Below are 25,014 nucleotides of genomic sequence, written 5' to 3'. Positions count from 1 at the left end.
TGTATGTATGTTGTCATGTATGTATATATGTGCATGTGTGTATGTATATTTGTATGTATGTATGTTTGCATGTATGTGTGTTTGCATGAATGTATGTTTGCATGTATGTATGCATGTTTGTATGTATATTTGCATGTGTGTATATATATATATATATGTATGTATGTTGTCATGTATGTATGTATGTTGTCATGTATGTATATATGTGCATGTATGTATATATGTGCATGTGTGTATGTATGTATATTTGCATGTATGTATGTTGTCATGTATGTATGTATATATGTGCATGTATGTTTGCATGTATGTTGGCATGTATGTATACATGTGCATGTTTGTATGTATATTTGCATGTATATATGTTTGCATGTGTGTATCTATGTTTGCATGTATGTATGTTTGCATGTATGTATGTATGTTTGCATGTATGTATGTATGTTGTCATGTATGTTTGTATGTATGTTGTCATGTATGTATGTATATATGTGCATGTATGTATGTTTGCATGTTTTTATTTTTGCATGTATGTTTGCATGTATGTTTATATATATGTGCATGTATGTAATTATGTTTGCATGTATTTATGTTTGCATGTATATTTGTGCATGCTTGTATATATGTATCTTTGCATGTTTGTTTGTTTGTATGTATGTATGTTTTCATGTGTGTGTGTATGCATGTATGTATGATAGTTTGCATGTATATATGTGTGTATGTTTGCATGTATGTATATTTGCATGTATATATGTGCATGCTTGTATATATGTATGTATGTTTGTATATATGTATGTATGTATATTTGTATATATGTATGTATGGCCATGTATGATACTGTCTGCTGGCGCCCTGTATCTAAGTCAACTTCACGGCAGGCTTCTATACATGGTATAACAGTCAGTATCACACATTAAACTGAATCTAAGCCTACGACATGTTTTATTTCATAATTATTTTTTTTTACAGGTTTGGTGTTTGGACTACGTCGGTTTCGAGGACTACTTAGATGACGTTTTTTTTTTCTACAATAAAATGGTTAATGAGGGTTGTGTTGGGGGTGCTTTATTTCAATAAAATATTTTATCTATATCTTTGTCTTTTTCTTTTCAAATTTTATTATTACCACTTTAGTAATGGCCGCTGTCTGAGTGACAACATCCATTACTAATGCGAGGCTTAGTGTTAGCCGGTGCAGAGGCTAACACTAACCACCATTATTACCCCGGTACCCAAAACCACCAGGGGTGCCGGGAAGAGCCAGGTACGATCCAGTACCCGACCATCTGTTGTGATGGTCGGGCCCTGGGGCGGCCGCAGGCTGGTATTATGAGGCTGGGAAGGGCCAAAAACAGTGGACCTTCCCACCCTTGTAATGCTAGGCTGCTGCTGCTGTGTTGTATCTGGCTGGTTATAAAAGTGGGGGGGACCCCACGTCATTTTTTTAAATTATTTATTTATTTACATTTTTTTTTTTAAAAAGACATGGGGTTCCACCCAATTTATCATAACCAGCCACATACAACACAGTGTTATTAGCCTGGGAATGGATAAAACCAGTGGCCCTTCCCACCCATGTAATGCCAGACTGCTGCGGCCTTGTATATGGCTGGTTATTAAAAATGTGGGGGACCCGTCTATTGCTAAATTTGTTAAATTCCAAAAAAAAAACGACGTGGGGGTCCCCCCCCATTTTTATAACCAGCCCGATACAACACAGCAGCAGCAGCCTAGCATTACAAGGGTGGGAAGGTCCACTGATTTGGGCCCTTCCCAGCCTCATAATACCAGCCTACGGCCGCCCCAGTACCCGACCATCACAACAGATGGTCGGGTACTGGATCGTACCAAGCTCTTCCCGGCACCCCTGGTGGTGGTGGGTACCGGGGTAATAATGGGTGGTTAGTGCTAGCCTCTGCACCGGCTAACACTAAGTACCGCCTTAATAATGAACGCTGTCAATCAGCCAACTGCCATTATCTAGGCACTAATAAAGTTTGAAAAAAAAAACACAAAGACAATTCTTTTTTATTGAAATAAGAAATCCCCAACAAAACCCTCGTTAACCATTTTATTAAAATTTGAAAAAACGCAGATCTACGCAGTAGTCCAACGAATCGAAGATGTAGTCCAATCGGTACATCAAAATCTGCAACAACATAAAAAAAAACAGTTATCAATGTGAACAATACCAATACTTCTACTCACCTACACACATATATACACGCACACACAAACAAACAACCATACACAGACACACACATATATACACAAACACAACAAGATATACACACACACATAAACAGACAAACACACACATATACACGAACTCACACATATACAAACAAAAACACACATATCCAAACACACGCACACACACAGTTATACACACATACACGAACACATATACACAAACACATATACAAACAAAAACACACATACCCAAACACACATATACACAAACACATATACACAAACACACACCCATATACACACATACAAAAACACACACAAACATCTACACACAAACATATACACAAATACACCCATATATACACAAACATATACACAAAACACATATACACAAACACACCCATATATACACAAACACACATATAAAAACAAAAACAGACAAAGTCACATACCCAAACACACATATATACACAAACACACACATACACAAACACGGTTTCTTTTAAATGCTGCTGGGGAACCCGCTCGATCCACTATATAAGGCTGCGCTACAGTGCAGCATTTAAAAGAAACAGGATCCTGACCTGTCCATAGAGTTTAAGGCAGCACAGAGTATTTCAGGAGATGAGCGTGCAGATTCAGTGCTGCTGCGAACTCTGCTCTTACCATTACGTAGCTCTCAGTCTGTTACCTCTCCTCCACTCCTGTCCTCCAGAACACCTTCACATGATTGGCAAGTCACCACGTAATGGTAAGAGCAGAGTTCACAGCAGCACAGAGTATTTCAGGAGATGAGCGTGCGGATCTTGTGCGGGGTGGTGACTTGCCAATCATGTGAAGGTGTTATTGAGGACAGGAGTGGAGGAGAGGTAACAGACTGAGCTACGTAATGGTAAGAGCAGAGTTCACAGCAGCACTGAATCTGCACGCTCCTCTCCTGAAATACTCTGTGCTGCTGTGAACTCTGTTCTTACCATTACGTAGCTCAGTCTGTTACATCTCCTCCACTCCTGTCCTCTATAACACGTTCACATGATTGGCAAGTCACCACCACGCACAAGATCCGCACGCTCATCTCCTGAAATACTCTGTGCTGCTGTGAACTCTGCTCTTACCATTACGTGGTGACTTGCCAATCATGTGAAGGTGTTCTTGAGGACAGGAGTGGAGGAGAGATAACAGACTGAGAGCTACGTAATGGTAAGAGCAGAGTTCACAACAGCACTGAATCTGCACGCTCATCTCCTGAAATACTCTGTGCTGCCTTAAACTCTGTGGACAGGTCAGGATCCTGTTTCTTTTAAATGCTGCACTGTAGCGTAGCCTTATATAGTGGATCGAGCGGGTTCCCTAGCAGCATTTAAAAGAAACAGGATCCTGACCTGTCCACAGAGTTTAAGGCAGCACAGAGTATTTCAGGAGATGAGCACGGGCAGCCGTTCGTTTTTCCGAGCCGTGCTCCCATCATGCACACGACCGTAAAAACACCTGTTATTGCGGGTCGTAATTACGACCCGCAATAACGGGCTCATAGACTTCTGTTACCCACGGGTACCTTTCCGTATTCTCACGGGAAGGTGCCCGTGCCGTTAAAAAAATAGAACATGTTCTATTTTTCTATTTTACGGGCCGTGCTGCTATAATTATAATGACAGCACGGTTCACAAAAGCGGCCGGCTGCCCGTGGCCGGCCGGCCGTGCTCGTAGTTACGAGTCGTAATTACGAGCACGGCCCGTAAAATAAAAAAATAGAACATGTTCTATCTTTTTAACGGCACGGGCACCTTCCCGTGAGAAAACGGGAAGGTACCCGTGGCTAACAGAAGTCTATGGGCCCGCTATTTCGGGTCGTAATTACAACCCGTGATAACGGGTGTTTTAATGGTCGTGTGCATGAGGCCCCGTAATGACGGGTGGCTACATGTGTGCACCCGTCATTACGGCAGCGTTGCTAGGCGACGTCAGTAAGGGTATGTGCACACACACTAATTACGTCCGTAATTGACGGACGTATTTCGGCCGCAAGTACCGGACCGAACACCCTGCAGGGAGCCGGGCTCCTAGCATCATATTTATGTACGATGCTAGGAGTCCCTGCCTCTCCGTGGAACTACTGTCCCGTACTGAAAACATGATTACAGTACGGGACAGTTGTCCTGCAGAGAGGCAGGGACTCCTAGCATCGTACATAACTATGATGCTAGGAGCCCGGCTCCCTGCACTGTGTTCGGTCCGGTACTTGCGGCCGAAATACGTCCGTCATTTACGGACGTAATTAGTGTGTGTGCACATACCCTAAATAGTCACTGTCCAGGGTGTTGAAAGAGTTAACTGATCGGCAGTAACTGTTTCAGTACCCTGGACAGTGACTACCGATCACAGTACCTGTAAAAAAAAAGACGTTCATACTTACCGAGAACTTTCTGTTTCCTCCAGTCCGGTCTCCTGGCCGTTGCCTTGGTGACGCGTCCCTCTCGACATCCGGCCCGACATTCCTTGATGACGATGCAGCCCATGTGAGCGCTGCAGCCAATCACAGGCTGCCGCGGGCTCTGCAGCCAATCACAGGCTGCAGAGGCCTCTGCAGCCAATCACAGGCTGCCGCGTCGGAAAAGGTCGGACTGGAGGAAGAAGAGGGACTCGTCACCAAGACAACGACCGGGTACGTATGAAATGCTTTTTATTTTATTTTTAATCAGCAGCCTCTTTTCTCTATCAGTGATTGATAGAGATAAGTGGCTGCCGATTTGTATAATGTTTTTGACCGGGTTCGGTCAAAACGGGTTCGGCCGAACCCGGTGAAGTTCGGATTCGCTGCGAACCGAACTTTACCGGAAGTTCGGACCGAAACCGGGTTCGGTTGTCCCGGTTCGCTCATCTCTAGTCTTGGCAGAGCGTCAATTTTTGTATTCAACAACCTAAAGACCATTATCAGTGTGTGAGCATCCAAGATCAAATATCCACTGCGGTCTGCATAATCTATGCCAGTTTAAACATTGGTTTAACAGTTCCAGATATTCCCAGAGTTTAAATATAGATCACCTTTATTTCAGGTTTAGTAGCAGTGATGCAGCTTAATCTTCTTGGCCTACATAGGAGTAATATATTTTCTAACTAGGGGGCTGAGTTTCTCACAATATCTGCTTCTGTCAGACGTGTCTGGAAGTTTAACGGATAAAACCTCATTCTAGAATTTATCTTACAAATGCAAAACTCACTCTCCTTTCTTTCGTTCTCTTTCTTTCGTTTTCTTTCTTTCGTTCTTTTTTTCTTTCGTTCGTTCTTTCTTTCATTTCTACTTTCGTTATTTCTTTCGTTTCTTCTTCTTTCGTTCTTTCTTTAGTTTCTTCTTTCATTTCTTCTTCTTTCGTTCGTTCTTTCTTTCCTCCTTTCTTTCTTTCGTTCTGTCTTTCGTTTCTTCTTCTTTCTTTCGTTCTTTCTTTAGTTTCTTCTTTAATTTCTTCTTTTGATATTTCTTTAGTTTCTTCTTCTTTTGTTATTTCTTTTGTTTCTTCCTCTTTTGTTATTTCTCTTGTATCTTCCTATTTTGTTCATTTTGTTCTTTCCTTTCGTTCTCTTTCTTTCTTTCTATTAATTCTCATATTACAATTTATCAATGGTTAGATAAATCTTATAGTCCATTAAAGGGGTAGGTCATCAATATCCGTTCATTGTGGGTCCGACTACCGCCACCCCTACTGATTATGTAATTGACCTCTTCATTACTTATCAGGCACAGTTTCGGACATTTGGTAGTAAAAAAAAGTCTTTAATTCTCCATTCATATTGTTTCAAAATTAGAATGCCATCCCCATTTCCAACATCCCCTATGGGGAGGCATAACTATAGGGGGTGCAGAGGCAGCAGTCGTACCCGGGCCCTGGTGCCATAGGGGGTCCAACAGCTATGGACATAATAGTTGCAAAGCCCTGTTACATATTTTGCATCTGTGCCCAGGAGCTTCAAGTTACGCCTCTGCCCTTTGCGCTCTAAAGAGCATTGGCTTATTACTGATGGAGACAAGACGATTCTAAAGTTAGTCCCTGCTCAACTGATTAGTCACTGGAAAGTCAGTTTAAACATTATTTAGGGCCATCACTCCATGTTCAGATGTGGATCTGGAAAAACCTTATATTAAGGATCTGGGAATCCAGATACTGAGACCCCAACGGCCCCCGAGAATGGTCTTGTGCTGATCCCGATATGGTTATAGTCAGTACCAGTCCATTCTTGGGCAACCCATTCATATGAGGTCCATATTTTTTCCATATAAAAAATTACTTTGTAAATAAGCTGCCATGGGTTGTTAGCAAAAAAACAATATAGTAATATATATATATATATATATATATATATATATATATATATATATATATATATATATATATATATATGTATATATACACAGTCGAGTCACATTATTATGACCACCTCCTACTTTCAACATTGGCAGCGTGTAGTCCATGAAGGAAGTGATGTGTCGTGGGCTGGCTTGGTGGGTATATAAGGTATGTGATAGGCTGTCTGAACACATATCCCTCGTTGTTGCCATGGGTAAAAGAGGCGAGTTATCAGAGTTGCAAAAAGGGTTGTTTATTATCTTTCAGACGAGGGTTGGTAGTATTTCCAAAACTGTACAGTTTGAGAAGTGTTCGCGTGCTGCTGTGGTGAAAGTGTATCGTGAGTGAACAAATGGCACCATTGGGAATAACCAAGGTGGAAACTAACAAAGGTTCTTCGGGAAAAAAAGGCTTCAATTTACACGGCAGTATCGGAATTGGACCACTGATGATTGGCAAAGAGTTGCCTTCTCCGATGAGTCACGTTTTCTTCTTCATCTAAAGGATGGACGTTGTCATGTTAGGCAAGAAACATCAGAGAACAAACTCCCTGCAACCATTGCTGGAAGAACATAAGCTGGTGGCGGCAGCGTTATGGTCTGGGGGATTTTTCATGGCATTCTCTGGGCCACTCATCCATGTGAAAGATTCTGAACCCATTTGGGTATGAATCCATTGTTGCAGATCACGTCCACCCATACATGATGTTTGTCTTCCCTGGGGCAGATGGAATCTTCCAGCAAGACAATACGACATGTCACACGGCTAGAAATGTCCGACAGTGGCTGGAAGAGCACGACCAAGACTTCCAAGTACTTCCCCTAATTCTCCAGACTTGAACCCAATTGAGTATCTGTGGGACCTCGATTGTCTTGTTCACTCCATGGATACTCCCCCACACACCCTCCAGCAAATATGGGATGCACTGTAGTCAGCACGGCGCCAGATACCTGAGACAACCTACCAGCACCTTATTGAGTCACTCACCGCCGGTCTAGCATCTGTCCGTGCTGCACACGGCGGTTACTCTGCATATTAGCTGCTGCTCATAATAATGGGACTCGACAGTGTATATAAATAATAGAGTTCTTGTATTACAGATGAGAGCGTCTATAAAAATCCACATAGTTGGTGTTTCACCAGTAGATTTACTATTACGAAGCCGTATTGCCCCCATTTAAGAAAATACAGGCTGCAGTAGGAATTTCTATTGGAAATGTGGCTCCCTAATAGGAAATTTGCCTATTGGTGAAACGCCTGTAAAATACATTTTCCCAGATTTGCACATATCTATGTATCAATGCATATATGATCCAGTCCTGTATACTCCGCTGTGTAACGTTACCATTACAAGTATGAAAACGTGTCCAGAATATCAGACAAACTAGTGAATAAAAAATCAGCAGAAAGAAAAATTATCCATAAATGTGTCACGCCTGTGGTCCTGCAGTCACTGACAAAGTTCTTCTTCAGTGTCAATTATTTTTGCACATGACTGTGGACAGGCGGCAGATACTCTCCACATAGTGAAGTAATAAGGATTCTGAACTGAAAATCCAGCTGTGAGTTCCTGCTTTAGTTACATGGAAATATAGAAGGGGTATTCATCACATGTCACATATCGGGCTTGTCGCCTGTGGCCTCTACTTTACTCCATACCATTATTGTCTGTTAGATTTTATTTAACAAACCGGAGAGCTTTTCGGCTTCTGGAAATTGAATTTCATGCATTACTGTAGACTTAGGCCAGTTTCAGATGGCCGTAATGCGGCCACATGTTAGCGACTTCATCATGACCGCGATATTCTCACCTTTTACTAAACCAATCTTGGATCACAATCTGCAACCAGCCTAAGGCCTCAGTCAATATAGTTGCAGGTGGAGTACCTACAGTTCCATACTACGTGGCATTAAATGAAAAAATGAATTTAAAAAACTTCACCGGCCACCGGCATTATGTTTGGCTGGCCCTATAAAATTGTGCTCTGATACATCAGTAATTGGCTTGCACCTGCCGTTTTGCAAATATTATATGTATTCCACTCTTATTAAGTATCCTTAAATAAAGCAAAAACATAGATTTGGAAAAGGTCAAAGTAAAAATACCTTACCATGAATTGTATATTCGGATTTAATGATAGACGACTACTTAGAAGTTCCTTGTAAAATGTTAGGTAAATTTAAATTGAGTGAAATTGCCGTCTTTAGCTGAAGAAAATATTGGCAAAATCATCAATATAAAAGACAACCCCATTACCAGAATCACTGCAGGTACCTTAAAAGCTCCATTAGTATGAAAAATGTGCAGTTTAGTGGTGTTTAAGGTGCTTATATCGCTACCTCTCCTAGATTCCCAATTACATTTAGCCACGTCATTAGTCAATATGACACTAATCGCAAGAGGATTGGGAGACCATTTGTTGTTCAAGGAGACCATAGTTATATAGTCAGAGACTATTTTATCTGGACAGCTGCGGACAGTGATAAATACTATATGGAATACTAGTGAAGTTTAATTAATTGGTAAATGGAGTAAATAAAAATAGCAAAGGCATAAAGACATCGGCTTGTAGAGGTCAATATATGGTGCCATCAGGTCTGCGCCATAGGCTATGTATATGGTCTTCAAGATATTAATATCATTATTATATTTTAGTATTGTATTATTATTATCAAATCCTGCACTGTAAACTGTCACACATCGAATTTTGCGTTGCGAGTCGGCAGGAAGATTCCTCCTCCTATTCACTTCAATGGAAGGTTCAGGCGGAATCTGCCCAAAGATCGAACAGGATGCTTCTTTTTCTCGCTAGCTGAAAAAAATCATATATTGGGAAAAAGAAGCGTCCAACTCCCACTGAAATTAATGGGGGGCGGGATTTTGCGGCAGCTGTGAAAAGGGCCTAAAGTATTCTCCATATAACTCGAAATAAAAAAATGGACTTTTAGGAATCTATGCATCATTAGCGATTCTCTGACTTCCATGACTCCATCTATCAGCAAAACGAAGGTGTGTCTTTATATGTGACTGGGCCTAGTACCATGGCCCTGCTCTGTTCATGTTGTTGTGCCTAGATGAACATTGAAGGGGCTGAGGAACTCCAAAAAGAGATGCAGCCCCTTAATTCTGATGATCGTGGGGGTGAATGGAGCTCAGCAGTACTGGATAAACGTTGATGGGGTTGCGGCACTCAAAAGAACATTCTGTTGATCAAGGTGGTCCTGGGGCTTGGCCTCCCACCAATCATAGACCAATAGATGGCTTATCCTAAAGAAAGGTTACCAATCTATATTCCCCAAAAAAAAACTTTAAAAAAAAAAAATCTAAAAGATTTAAAAATAAAAATAAAAATATATCTTTTTTTTAAAATAGCTGTCCTTGCAAAAAAATTGTTATTGATCCTTTTCTCAACTGGGTCCCCATATATTAGTGTGGCACTGCACAACCTAAAAAAAACCCTCTTTGCAACATACATTAATATAATCCACATCTTGTAATAAAACCAATTCTAGGGCAGCAAGTAAGATTCCCACTCATGTGTTACACAACTATGTAATCTTTTTCAGCAATAAGACCTTATTTTGTCAAAAACTGGATTGGGCCCATTATCAGATCAACACAAAATTCTAGACAATAACTCCATATGTGGCCGGCATGGTAGACTGTACGTGTTAGGCCTCCTTAGAGACATATTCTTCTCCAGATCTTCTTTTACGCTGCTCACTTAAATCAAAGTCTATGCCAACTAACATCAAGGACAGTTTTTGTACCGTGGAAACTTTACTACAGCAGAGACTTTTCCCTGTGATATGAAATCCCTGCGTGAATGGGCTCACAGTGTGAATAAGAAAGCCATGTATTCAGGTCCCACTCGGTGTAGCTCCTCTTTGATTAACTTGCTCCAAGTCTCTTAATTATATGTAACTTCTTAATAGTGAGAACAATTAATGCTCTTTTGTGGTCGGAATACTTCCAAGCAAACATTTTCTCAATCTGCCATCTAAATTACATACAACTTAACACATTCAAAATTAAAGAAGCATTAAAGATATTTGTATAGATAGATAGATAGATAGATAGATAGATAGATAGATAGATAGATAGATAGATAGATAGATAGATAGATAGATAGATAGATAGATAGATATGAGATAGATAGATAGATAGATAGATAGATAGATAGATATGAGATAGATAGATAGATAGATAGATAGATAGATAGATAGATAGATAGATAGATAGATAGATAGATAGATAGATAGATAGATAGATAGATAGATAGATAGATAGATAGATATGAGATAGATAGATATGAGATAGATAGATATGATATAGATAGATATGAGATAGATAGATAGATAGATAGATAGATAGATATGAGATAGAGAGATAGATAGATAGATAGATAGATAGATAGATAGATAGATAGATAGATAGATAGATAGATAGATAGATAGATAGATAGATAGATAGATAGATAGATATGAGATAGATAGATAGATATGAGATAGATAGATAGATAGATAGATAGATAGATAGATAGATAGATAGATAGATAGATAGATAGATAGATAGATAGATAGATATGAGATAGATAGATATGAGATAGATAGATATGAGATAGATAGATATGAGATAGATAGACAGATAGATAGATAGATAGATAGATAGATAGATAGATAGATAGATAGATAGATAGATAGATAGATAGATAGATAGATAGATAGATAGATAGATAGATAGATAGATAGATAGATATGAGATAGATAGATATGAGATAGATAGATATGAGATAGATAGATAGATAGATAGATAGATAGATAGATAGATAGATAGATAGATAGATAGATAGATAGATAGATAGATAGATAGATAGATAGATAGATAGATAGATAGGCAATAAATAGATATGAGATAGACAATAGATAATAAATAGATTATAGATAAATACACATTATAATAGACAATAAGGCAAAGGGGTCAAAACGGCGCTGCTTTGATGTGCCATGTGACAGATCTGGGAATTTAAAAAAACACAAAAACAGGCCATACTTACTAAATGGGCAGGTAAACACCTGTTCCCAACAGGATGCAGACAAGCCACAAATGCTACACAGAGGGAGAGGGCTCAGGTGCAATAACTACTGATATCCACTCCCACTATTCTTGAGGGGAGTAGCTACTCAGTGTTAGCACTGTACACAACCAAAGTTTCAAAAAATGTGCCAGTCACACGGCGTAGCGTATCTTGCCGGATCACAGCCTATTAGTTACGCCCATACTATTGGATCAGGTGGGCTGCCCTGCACGCCACAGCAAACACTGGCACACTATTCTCCCTCCAACATTACGAGGCCTGGCTGCGTCCTGAAAAAAGTATCCATGATAAACATGAGGTATTAGTGCATACTTTGGGCAAAATACGCAAGCTCACAACCCACGTCAAGGGTCCTGACCGTCTCGCGAGTCCCTACACTAAAACTATTTGTTTCCTACATTAAAGCAATTTACAGAAAAGTTGGACATACACATACTCAAAAAAATACAAGAACAGGCCATACTTACTAGATAGGCCGGTAAATACCAGTTGCCAACAGGACACAGACAAGCCACAAATGCTGCATAGAGGGAGATCTGGGAAAGTGTCAAAGCTTCCAATATTAAAGGAAGCCATAAACTCAGTGTGAACAGTCTTAAAAACTAGGTTATATATATTTTTTTTTACTGCAGCCCCCCCCCTCCCCCATGGGTAGGAATATAAATCTGAATGAATTAGAGAATTGTCAAAACCGTCTAGAATTCTTATAGCTTTGGGAATAATTCCTTCAATAATTGTGTTCTCTTTTATGACATTAATATATTGCTTTTGCAATCTATGCTGTAGGTAGTAATCCCTGCCAGGTCAATAATGGTGGATGTTCCCAGCTGTGTTTACCAACTTCCGAAACAACTCGGACATGCATGTGCACAGTTGGCTACAACCTTCGAAAGAATCGCATGTCCTGCCAAGGTAAACATTGCCAGTCACTTTAGTTTACTGTATGTTCTTATTTGGGGTTGGTCACATTTTGATAGATAGCAGATAGGATGTTTTAGTTCATTACTACGCAAGTTAGGGCTCCTCTACACGGGCCAATTATGGAGCAAACGAGTATTTACAGAACGCTCGTTCCCGATCTTTGACGTGTGTAAACAGGGCAACGATCAGCCAATGAATGAGCAAACACTCGTTCATCAACTGATCATATAGTTTCTGCAGCCTAGAATATTATCGTTATCAGCAGCACATTTCCCTGTATAAACAGGGGGATGTGCTGCCTACATGATAGAAATGTATGGGGACCAGCGTTAGTAGTAACGAGCGCTCGTCCCCATACATTTATCCTTGTGAAAGGAGCAAACAAGTGCCAATCAACGAGACATTTTAGTGTTGTTATGGCCAAAATGGGCCGGTGCAAAAGGACCATTACACTTGAGTATTTCAATACCACTAAGAACACAAATAAGTGTCTTGTCTTATGTGTTAAAATAATTAAATACAAGTGCACATACATAGAAGAGTCATAAGTATTGGAAATAAGAACAATGGTGCTGCTCATGGTGACCTCTCCGGTTTTTAATTGCCATTTTGAAGGTTAAAGGAACATTCCAGGAAAAACTTATACACTGTAGTATGACCAGTGCAGGGACCAAGGGGGCGGTGCATGACAAAGGGATTAAAATTAAATCCAGAGGTGCCCACCTGTCCTGTGTTTACATAGTGTCGCAATGACCGGTCATACATAATGACAACGCGGAGGACCATTCATCACTCCAGGATCTAAGCAATGGAGTGGTGGGGAACCAGAACAGAATTTTAATATTTGTTATATTTTTATTTGGGGGAACTTATGGGGGTTTTGGTAATGTCTGGAAATACCTCTAAGGTTACAAAATGTTACCAAACTTTGGAGCACTTGTAAAAGGCAACACCAATGCCAATCTCTGTACCAGTTCTCATACATAATTCCTTCGGCATAGGACTTTTTTGATCATATGTGAGCACCTGGTAGAAAGTACTTAACATAATATTACAAAACAAGGAAAGTAAATGTATAAATGTATCTGCACCATATTATATTGTTTATTATCTGTGTTATGTCTCTTGTGCAGGTATAGAGTCGTTTCTAATGTACTCGGTACATGAAGGAGTTCGAGGCATTCCACTTGATCCAAGCGACAGAATGGACGCACTCATGCCCATCTCCGGAACGTCTTTTGCTGTGGGCATAGATTTCCATGCAGGTATATTCAGGCGCATTATTACGTCCCTTTCAAACAGCATTATGAGCTAAAGGTAGAACAGCTAAAAAAGTTATTCCAAAATATAGAACTTCGTAAATCTCTCCCAATGTGTGAAGGGTTAGCTATTTTTTTTATAGATGCCTATCCTATCTTGCGGGGGATCTCTACCCAAAAATATTTACTATTCTTCAGTTCCCTTGCAAGTTAACCTGGCGTTTTCAGTATAAGTAGATTATTTCATAGAAGTTTAAGTCCTAATCATGAACTGGAATAGTTGGATCAGCATCTGAATTTTTTCTACTTTAAATAAACATATTATATCTGCACAGAGGCCTAGATAGCCAGACCGTACTGCTACATCAAAGACTTTTTACCATTGTAAATTGGATTCCTAGGGTCTATTTTGTACCCTAAAATGCATATTTAAGACTTCCTTATCCCTCTTACTTCACGTGGATGTACATGATACCATGCAGAGTGTGTAATAGCTTTTTTAGATGTCTAGAATGAATTAAGGAGAAAATTTCCAAATCCTAAAGTAGCAAAAAGAAGTGTTAGGATGACAACTGGAGGACTAATAGGTGTTTGAAAGGACTGAGTTTTGACAGTGCTTAGATGTTTATAGAGTACTTTATTCAATCTGCTAGTTTTATACTTTTAGGGGTATTTTTTTCAGAATTTTTTGAGACTTCAAAGAGAGAGGACTTTTGAAAAAAGTTTGCACTTATGTATTTGCCCTGTTGATACAGGAAATTCCAAAATTAAAAAAAAATAATAATTATGATGATAAAGTTAATTTACTTGAAACACATTATTATTCACATCTACAATATATCTTGTTAGTTAAAAAGCGCTGTGGTCCCTTCATTATTAGCATGGGGGTCCAAGCAGTTTGAACCGTAGAAGTGAAATGGGTCTGGCACACGATGTAGTAAAATCACTGCTGCTTTATTGATAACACATTTAAAATAAGATGGATAAAAATCCTGGGTGAAGAAAGCTTACGCGTTTCAAACCTGTTGGCTCTTACTCATAGCTGGCATACATTATATGGGTGCAATTAAACTTTTGCACCGTGCCACAATCCCTTTCCACATAGCCAATTAGAGCATATGGTCCCTTTAAGCACTGGCCATGAGCTTGGATTCCAGGCAGGGAAAAAACATTTGAAATAAAGATGTCACCCTCTTTATCTCTCTTCTAAAGATCAGATGGTGCATTAAGACTCTGTGACACATTTTTGAAATATGATCATTGACATAAGAGCATGTTATCCTGACACTGAGAGAGATACTGAATCATCACCTAGATTGAATGACCTACGGCTCCCTGTCATCATATATTGTACATTCTGTTTGCAATGCAGAAATTCTCTGTTGAGGTTAAAAATAAAATCCCTGTATTATTTATTTCTCATCAAACACAGCTGCTGAATCATTGAACAAATTCCTGGAAATTCATATTGTTTTCATTTGCACCTGTCACATATAGACAAAGGAGACAGAAATTTCGAAGTCAAATGATCAATAGTCTTCACTGAGTCAGGAGGTACACATGCCTCTTAGTGAGTGTTGGACTTGGCCCCCTTGCAAATTATTCTGTGGGCCACCCTGCATTCATCCAAAACATGTGCACGTCTACTTATTATTGCATCGTAATCTTTGTTATTATCATTGCCCACACAGGACAGATCATCAATAAGATCTAATAGGTTATTTTTGAGTCAACCCATAAGAAATAGGCCCTATTGGCAAGTGATTGGTTTCTAAAATCAGCTCCAAATGGGGTTATCTTCTGCTGGACCTTTGGGGTCATTATTGTGTCAGAGCCTGGGCCTACCGGAGGATTCTCTGGTACTCTTGCGGTCCAGTCCAACCCTGACCATAGTGATTCCAAGGGAATTGACAACTTGTATTCTCCCAAATGTCCAAATTTAAGGTGCGTAAGATTCATCAATATATTTACTCCACTTTTCTGGTGCAAATACATTGAAAATGACGGTGCTTAGATTGAACAGCATTTTCATGACACATAAGAATGTGTTGAAAAAAAATTGGCAGGTCTTTAGAATCAAGCTACGGACAATTTATGAACATTTTTAGCCACTTTTCTACTTAGAAAAGTGGTGGAAAGTGACACCAGGTCTAACCTGCCCTTGTTTTTAGCTTTGGCCAGACTCCTCAACAGGATCACCAAATTCCATACCAGACCAAGAGAGAAGATAGTGTAGCCAAAGGAAGAAAGTGTTGGGAATTTAGGAATAAACGCAAAAAGATTCAGGCTCACTATATAAAAGTGTATCTCCTAATACTATCTTCATTATAATGGTGAATGACGCATCTCATCCAGACCACTGAAGGTGGAATAGCAATAATCCCAGGAGTTTATAGTGGGGCAGAGGTAGTAATCACACCTAGGCCCTGGTGCCGTAAGGGTACCAAAAGCCGTTCTGCTACATAAGAAAGCATTAGTATTACAAATGACACATGGTAAGTGGGGGGGGGGTCATGTTACAGAGTTTCTATTAGGGCCGAGGAGTTTCAAGTTACGCCTTTGGATATTTTTATGGGTTTTTTACTCGGGCCAATTATCGGGCAAACAAGCGTTTACAGAATGCTCATCCTGGATCATTGCCCTATGTAATCAGGCCAACGATCAGCCGATGAACAAGCAAATGCTTGTTCATGGGCTGATTGTATCGTTTAGGCAGAAAGAAATATTATCGTTGTCGGGAGTACATCTATCCTTGTAAACAGGGAGTTGTGTTGCCGACGTAATAGAAATGTATGGGGACGAACAATCGTAGAAGCGAGCGCTCGTCCCCATACATAGCTCCTTGTGAAAGGAGCAAACAAGCGCCGATCAACGAGCTGTCCCGTTGATTGGCGCTCATTGTTAGGGCCAAAATTGTAAAAAGACCCTAAGTGTTAACAATTATAAATCATCACAATAAGAAGTCTCTGGACCCTTGGTAATCCTCTTCTTTATATGCCCAAAGTCTTGTCAATTACATTACCTCAGCATTGGTGCATATCGAACGCTCATCTTAAGATGTCATTTCACTAGGTCTTAACTGGACACTTATCTCTTGCTATGGTCCAATTACTTGGGTAAAATGCATTTAGCTCTAAGGGCTGGTGATAATACAGATATTATAATCTCAATTACTGCAACCATATTGACAGAACAGTTATATTACAGATTCAGTCTCAGAGGATTTTCACCAAGGGGCCACTTGAGAGTTATACTGTAGCTCGGATAAAGTAGAATGTCCTTGCTTGTTGATTTACAGAATTACATGGCTTTTATCCACATTTTGTTTGACAATTTTTTTTCCGATTTCATTAAAATAGAGGTTAATCCTTGTATAATGAAAAGTTCTGCACTTTCCTAATATACTTTGTGTTTCAATTTGTTTCCATTTGCCAAGATCTCCACTTGCCGTCAGTTAATAAAAGGGCCATTAGAGCTCTTTCTAATAACGAGCTGTACACTTGTGTCGTAAAAAAGAAGAAGGATGTTCCATTCCTTGACAGTAAGCAGAGATCTTAAAAAAAATTGTCACAAACTTTCAAGTTGTAGAAATTTCATTATGCAGTGAATAAGCTTTATGTAAATAAGCTTGAACAAGTTCTTTAACACGCAGTAGAGGTAATTTATCAAAACACTGCTCACCCATAAATTTTTATAATAGGGGTGGGGCTTAGTTCACAACGCGTTTTTGGCCTACCTTTAACATGTATCATGGGAAAGGCTCCCAATGTATACTTTAACCCGGCAGAGGCAAAGGGGCTGAGTCCAGCGCTGAAGAGGATAAAAAGGAAACTAGTTCCAAGTTTACTAGATATTCAATTAAAAAGGTCCAATAGGTTGGAGTCCTAGTGTGCAGACAGGAGTGAGTAACGATCCAGTCCTGGAGCCTACGCGTTTCAGACGTTAAGCACGTCCTTAATCATGGCTAGTTTCCTTTTTATCCTCTTCAGCGCTGGACTCAGCCCCTTTGCCTCTGCCTGTCTATACCCATCGTGTGCCGACACGAGAGCCCGTGCGATGACCGCGACACATACAGCAAGTGTCAGGTGAGCTGGAGGACTTCTTCTATATACTTTAACCCCTTAGTGACCAGCCCATTTTAGGCCCTAATGACCAAGCTATTTTATTCGTTTTTCTATAGTCGCATTCAAAGAGCTATAACTTTTTTATTTTTTCGTCTAAATAGCTGTATGAGGACTTGTTTTTTGCGGAATTAGTTGTACATTTTACTAGTACCATTTTTGGGTACATATAATTTTTTTATTAACTTTTATTAACTTTTTTGGGGGGGATTATAAAAAAAACCTGAAATTCCACCATTGTTCTATGCGTTTTTAAATTGACGCCGTTCACTGTGCGACGTAAATAACATGTTACCTTTATTCTATGGGTCGGTACGATTACGGCGATACCACATATGTAGAGGTTTTTTATGTTTTACGACTTTTGCACAATAAAAACACTTTTGAACTAAAATTATTTGTTTTTGCATCGTCGCTTTCCAAGAGCCGTAACTTTTTTATTTTTCCATCAATGTAGTGATTTTTTAGGCTTGTTTTCTGCGGGACGAGACATAGTTTTGATTGGTACTGTTTTGGGGTGCATGGGACTTATTGATTCATTTTTATTATAACTTTTTTGGGGGGCAATGGAAAAAAATAGTAATTTCGCCATTGTCTTTTGCGTTTTTTTTTACGGTGTTCACCTTGCGGTTTAAATTACATATTAACTTTATTAATGGAGTCATTACGGTCGCGGCGATACCATATATGTGTACTTTTATTTATTTTTTACACTTTTACTAAATAAAACCACTTTTTATGGAAAAAAAAGGTTTTATTTATTTTTTTACTGTAACTTTTATTATTAATCTTTATTTCACATTTATTATTTATTTCACTAGTCCCACTAGGGGACTTTACTGTGCGATCTTCCGATCGCTGCTATAATGCTCTGGTATACTTCGTATACCAGAGCATTATTGCCGGTCAGTGTAAATCTGACAGGCAATCTGTTAGGACGTGCCTCCGACAGGCATATGTCCAGGGCAGACCTGGGGGCTTTTATCAAGCCCCCGGCTGCCATGACACCCCATCGGAGACCCGCAATTGCATTTGCGGGCCGCCGATGGGTGACAGAGGGAGCTCACTCCCTCTGTAAACAAAGTTAAATGCCGCGGTCGCTATTGACGGCGGCATTTAACGGGTTAAACTGCCGCGATCGAAGTAAACTTCGATCGCGGGCGTTGGAGCAGGAGCTCAGCTGTCATCTGAGCAGGGCCCCGGCTCCAGCCTGCACGGGAGACCCGTGCAGGACTTAGACTAGGCGAACGTGAAAAGGCGTCAGCCTAGCCTAAGGCCCCTTAGTGACCAACGTAAAAAGGCGTTCACTAAGGGGTTAAACGTAGGTTGTGATGAATGCCTAATAGTGGCATCCGTCACCCATAGACTATTATGGTTTATGTTAAACGTATATGTCATGAATTCTCATGACCTTTTCATGATGTATACATTTAATAGATACCATTACAGACTATGGGTGACGGAAGCCTGTGACAAATGCCTATTATGCCATCCGTTTAACATATACGTATTGAAAAGCTCATATAGTGGCATACGCCATGTTAAGAAAAAAGAATACATACCGTATTTTTTTTTTGCGGGATCCCGTCGTATGAAATAGCATAATCGACTACGCTGTTTCATACCTAAAAGAAAGAATAATATACCAATGTATACCAGCCTAACAGAGGCCAAAAGCACACTCTTTTGACATCTGTGGAGCTAATGGAGCACTATGGACATGTTTAGGGTGAACGTCGGTGTCACGATCTGTGGGTATGTGAACCCACTGGGCCGCACCACTGTAGCGGGTTAGCAGCTGGCCAAGCAACAGTGTACCAAGTCCATACAAAGTCCAAGCACATGGGTACCTGTAATAGTCCAGACAGTAGCAGCGGCTTGGACACAGATGGTACTTTGACGGCAGGTGATGCAAAACGTGGCAGGAGGTACCAGGCGTGGCAGATGACACCAGATGTGGTGTAAGAAAGCAGATGTAGCAGATGGCACAACACGACTCCGACACTAGAGAGGGCACAGAAACAAATATAACACGGGATACAGGATACAGGTAGCAGGGCACGGGAACACAGGGAACAGTATACGACTAAGGAACCATTTGCAAGTCTAACAGAGGAATACAAACAACACTCAGGAAGGAGTGAAAGGGCAGGGCCCTTTTTATAGTCCAGGGTGCTCTAGGAGTTATTAGTTAATTCTTAACATGTGCGCACGCTGGGCCTTTAAGGCTGGGAATGAGCTCGCTCGCGCACGCACCCTAGTGGTCACTGCAGGACATGACGGCCGCATGTGCTGGCATCTCCGGGGCGGAAGACGTCGACAGGATGAGAGGGGTCTGCGACCGCGCCCGTTACAGACGCGAGCCTTTCTGGAATATATGCTACACTACATCAGAAGAATAGGACTTGGGGCCAATGTACATGACCGTATTATGGCTTCATATAATGAAACCAAAATACCAGTGGAGTTCAGAAAAAACTGGGGCCATATAGCAGAGATCATACTAAGCTCCCTATTATGATGTTGGTTTTACTGCCCAAGATGGAGGAATCTAGTGTTTATTTTGCTCTTATTGACTTTTCCATGACTCTCGTGTCAAGTCTCCATCTTTCTGTTTGCTAACAATGCCATTCCTCTAGAGAGGGGAGTCCTGACGGGTTCTCACTGCCCGGTTGCAAAGTGGAATATACCAACAGGTTCTGGAACCTCTCACTCCAAGGGCCCCATAGCAGCATGGTCTGACCTAATGGTACGTAGGTCCTTGCGTAATATGGCACCCATAGAAGTCTACGGGCCCTACTGTAACTCCTTATGCCTTTTGTTTTATTTGGAGGACTATGGGGGGCTTATCTTCTTTTCTGATTCATTCAACAACAAAAAAAAATGCTGCCATGCTTGACCAGATTTATTCTCTACATTTTCTTGCTTTTTTGATTACAAATACAAATATTTATTCCTCCAATATTCCACAAATATTTTGTTAAGCTTTGGAAACATCTCAATTTAGCCCACAGAAATGTCAAGGAGTCTCAGCGTATACAATCAGCATGAAACATTTAATAGGAACAGTATTGTGTTCCAATAGCACTGAGGACTCATAGACTTTACTTGCAATAATTATATTACACAATGGTGTCTATGGAAAGCATTTGCCCAAAATAATGGTATTAACCCCTTCCCAACATTTAACGTATCCATACATCATAGCCGGGTAGGGGAAGTATGGAACTGGCTCACGGAGTGAACCCGCCCCATACGATGCGGGTGTCGGCTGTAGGTTACAGCCGGCACTTCACAGTAACGAGCAGGATCACGCTCAAGCGCAATCCCACTAGTTTAACCCGTTAAATGCTGCGGTCAGTAGTGACGGCGGCATTTAAATCGTTAGAGGGGGACTACCCCCTCTAGCAGCTTATCGCGCAATCGTGGGGTGGCGATGGTTGCTATGGCTGCCTGGGGGGGTGATGAAGGCCCCCAGGTCCGCCATCTTTGTGCTCCTACTGAGCCCTGCATCTGGCAGGGCATAATAGAAGCCTTTCGAAAAGACGATATACTGCAATACATTAGTAATCGTGTTGACCCGCAGAATAAAGTTAACATGTTGTTTTAATTGCACAGTGAATTCCGTAAAAACGAAGCGCAAAAAACAATGGAGGAATCGCTGTTTTTTTCATTTTCTACCCCACCAATATTTTTTTCCCGTTTCCTACTACATTATATGGTACAATAAATGGTGCTACGAAAAACTACAACTCGTAGAACAAGTCGTAGAACAACTACAACAAAGGTGGGGAGGAAAAAAACGAAAATTAAAATCTGAAAATTATTTACGACGGGAAGGGGTTGGTTACTCAAAGTTATTGATGTGTCTTTAAAGTTTATTTGCACCTTTTTATACATACATTTTTAGGTCTAAAATGCAATGTTGATCAATTTCAAATACTCTGCTTCCCTTTATATTGTCATTCATTAACTGATAAAAATTCTGCTTGCAACCACCACTAGGGGGAGCTCACTGCAGACAAATTTATACAGCTCCAACTGAACGCAAAAATTCCATATGTAAGAACACATTTGTTTAAGTGCTGTCTACAAAAAATGTGTAATATACAGGACATAAGGGCTTCTGATTATTTAGGTCTCCGTTTGTGTCCTCTGTGACTTTTCTTGCCTTCCATAAGCTACAGTTATCACTTACTGCACATTACCTCTGAGTAGAGATGGGTACCAATAGTTCCTGGGCCCCATAGCAGTTGCTGTGCCTTCTACCCTGCTAGTTACACCATGTACACTGAGATATGTGACAAGACCTGGCCAGCTTTGAAAAAAACAAACAAACATGATTTTGTGATACTCTGTCACGAGAGGTCTATGCTATATGTGTCTGTGTGGTTACCCAGTGGTTGTGACGTGAATTGCAGCCTGTCAAAGGTTTTGTTAGCATGTCGCGATATTGTATTAAATTTGTTTCATGATAAATTGAAGTCCTTAGCCAAATTCAAGCAAAAGTAAGGGTGGAGATGTCTGGATTGGTGCTATCCAAATAAATCATAATATTAAAGAAGTCTGTGTGTTTCAATGTAATATTTCCATATCCCTTATTCATACGGTTCTGTAGCTCAGCCCATTCAAGTGAGAGTCGTTGTGGTGCAGAACCAGAAACAGTCTAATCGGCATGGACGTTGCTACTCACGGCACTAAAGTGAAGGGACCATAGAGATCCAGCAGTGATTGTGCTGATCGGTGGGGGTCCCAGGGGTGGAACTCCCAACGATTTTACATTCATTTCCTATCCTAAGGATAAGCCATCAATGTAATATCCTAGAAAACGCCATTAATTAGTATTCTGCACACACGTCCAGACACTAGACAAGAGAGGAAAGCATTTTGGATTGGAGCAGACTAGATGGATAAACGACTGTAGATTGTAAGTGGATGTGACACGCTCACATAACACAATTCATCCAGAGCTGTTCACAGATAAAGCCATTGTTTCACGCAAAAAAAGAAACCGCTATCATTGGTGTGAGGTTCCTGTAGAATTTAACTTCCACCGTGAATAAAGCAAATAGATAATCCAGAGTTGCTGTGGGAGGATTAATTGATATTGTGTTCATGCTATGGCCGCTCGTAGAATTTTATAAGTGGCCTTCAATAACAAATACCCTTTATTCCCAGCAGTAGCAGCACGGATATATTGTCAGCTGTCACAATATCCGCCTGTCCCAATCAATAAGTATAAATAGCTAATCTTCCTTTACAACATTCACACTCCTAAAGCCCTGCTCTCTGCTTTTGAAGGTCAAACAAGGATTACCTAGCGATAGCCTCGGGGCTCAAAGCATTTTACACACAAATGAACTGCAGTACATGATCACGCCCGAGCACCCTTGACGGCCTCTTTCACACTGACTGGTGAACACAGACTATCCCTAGATAATACTGTGTAACACTTGAATATACATCTTATTCCTAGAAGAATCACTGGAATTCGAGGCCACAATAACATCTCGAGTCAAGTCAAACTAGTTGAATATTTTGCACAGAATCGGATTTGTTAGGGTTAAAATAGAAGTCAGGTTATATATATATATATATATATATATATATATATACACGTGTGTGTGTGTGTGTGTGTGTGTGTGTGTGTGTGTGTGTGTGTGTGTGTGTTTGTGTGTGTATGTATATATATATATATATATATATATATATGTGTGTATATATATATATATGTACACATATATTCTTGATAATCCCTATACATAGGCTTGGTAGCTTATCAGTGCAAATATGTTTAACATGAATCTATGAAGTAGTAGGGATTTTTTTTTCCGATGTACAGTGGCAAGAAACTTTAACTTGACTTTTTCAATGGCTTTTGTTGTGTGATATCACGCTGCAGCAAGTTATCAGAGTCAAGATAAACTTGGCTACATCTGTAGTACAGACATCTAGTGAATAATCTGCAGACGGACACTACAGTCATCCACAATTTTCAGACATAGAACTAAAAACAAAAACTTGCCATCAAATACAAAGTACAGGCATAGAAGATTAAATTGAAAATGATCATTTCCCGTTGTCATGATGTCTGATGTCATTGCTGTAGCTTGTAGGTTTCTAAATAATAAAACTTCAGGCAGAATGTCCCTAGACGGTTGTAAATCAATAATCCAGGAATGTACTTGGTAACAACCACAAGTCTTCTTAGCCCTGTGTATTCTTCTGTTGTTACTAAATCTTCCTTTTTTCGGTAGATGATGCGAGGCTATTGCCAACTAATCATCTCTGCAGTTTGTTCGGGGTTGCCCACTGCCTGCAATATGCATGCTGCTGCACAAGGCACAGTCTGCAGCCTCTCTTGTGCCTTTTGCTGTGCCTTAGGCTTTATTCATACAAATATTTTTCTCATGGTAACAACAGACGGCTGAGAATACTGGTCAATGGGGCTATTTATGCATTTGTTTTTTTCAACGGAACGTGTGTCCGTTGTGAGAAACTCACGGGATGCTCTGTTCTTGTTTATTTTTGCAGATCAGCCATGCCCATTGACGTCTATGGGTGCGTAAAATAATCTCTCTATGCTGTAAAAGCAATAAAAACTGGCGTCTGAGCGATCATGTGACCACCTACTTCTTTTTTTTTGCGGACGAGAAAAAACGTATGACATATGGACGCAAAAGACAGACACACGGAACATACACCGGCATAAAAACAGATATTCGTATGAAAAACAGTCAGTTTTTTTGCCCACTGAAATCGGACACGCTCAAATCGAAGATGACCTATATAACTATAGCTTCTTTTAGATGTGATCGGACCATAGCTCGCTATGTGATGCCTGGGAAAGGCACCGTGGGACATGTAGTTACCAGATCTTCTGCCTGCAGACCGTGACTTCTACAGTCAAGTAGGCAGACATTTCAACATGCCTGATCCTTTGCTCCTGCGGAAGATAAGCTACTGCTAACGGTTCCTGGTCGCGGTTTGTTCCCCTCTCCCCATTGATATATGCACGATCATCCGAGCCGAGCCACGTTTATTATGACGTTGACAGAAATACCTGTCATCTGAATGAGCGTTCGGC

The 25,014-nt window shown here is 40.3% G+C and overlaps 1 protein-coding gene across 5 annotated transcripts in view; it reads left to right on the top strand.

The window, feature by feature from the left end:
- LRP1B (LDL receptor related protein 1B) overlaps positions 1 to 25,014 on the top strand; it is a 1,078,540-nt gene that overhangs the window by 797,606 nt on the left and 255,920 nt on the right. For all 5 annotated transcript variants that reach the window (XM_075829239.1, XM_075829241.1, XM_075829238.1 and 2 more), the window contains exons 34-35: positions 12,413 to 12,538; positions 13,681 to 13,812. In XM_075829239.1, the coding sequence (XP_075685354.1) occupies positions 12,413 to 12,538; positions 13,681 to 13,812 (258 nt within the window). The remainder of the gene's footprint in view (positions 1 to 12,412; positions 12,539 to 13,680; positions 13,813 to 25,014) is intronic.

The sequence above is a fragment of the Rhinoderma darwinii genome, chromosome 6 (assembly GCF_050947455.1).
Source record: "Rhinoderma darwinii isolate aRhiDar2 chromosome 6, aRhiDar2.hap1, whole genome shotgun sequence".
Classification (NCBI taxonomy): Eukaryota; Metazoa; Chordata; class Amphibia; order Anura; family Rhinodermatidae; genus Rhinoderma; species Rhinoderma darwinii.
The sequence above is the reverse complement of the archived record's forward strand: the minus strand, read 5'-3'. Positions and strand labels throughout refer to the sequence as shown.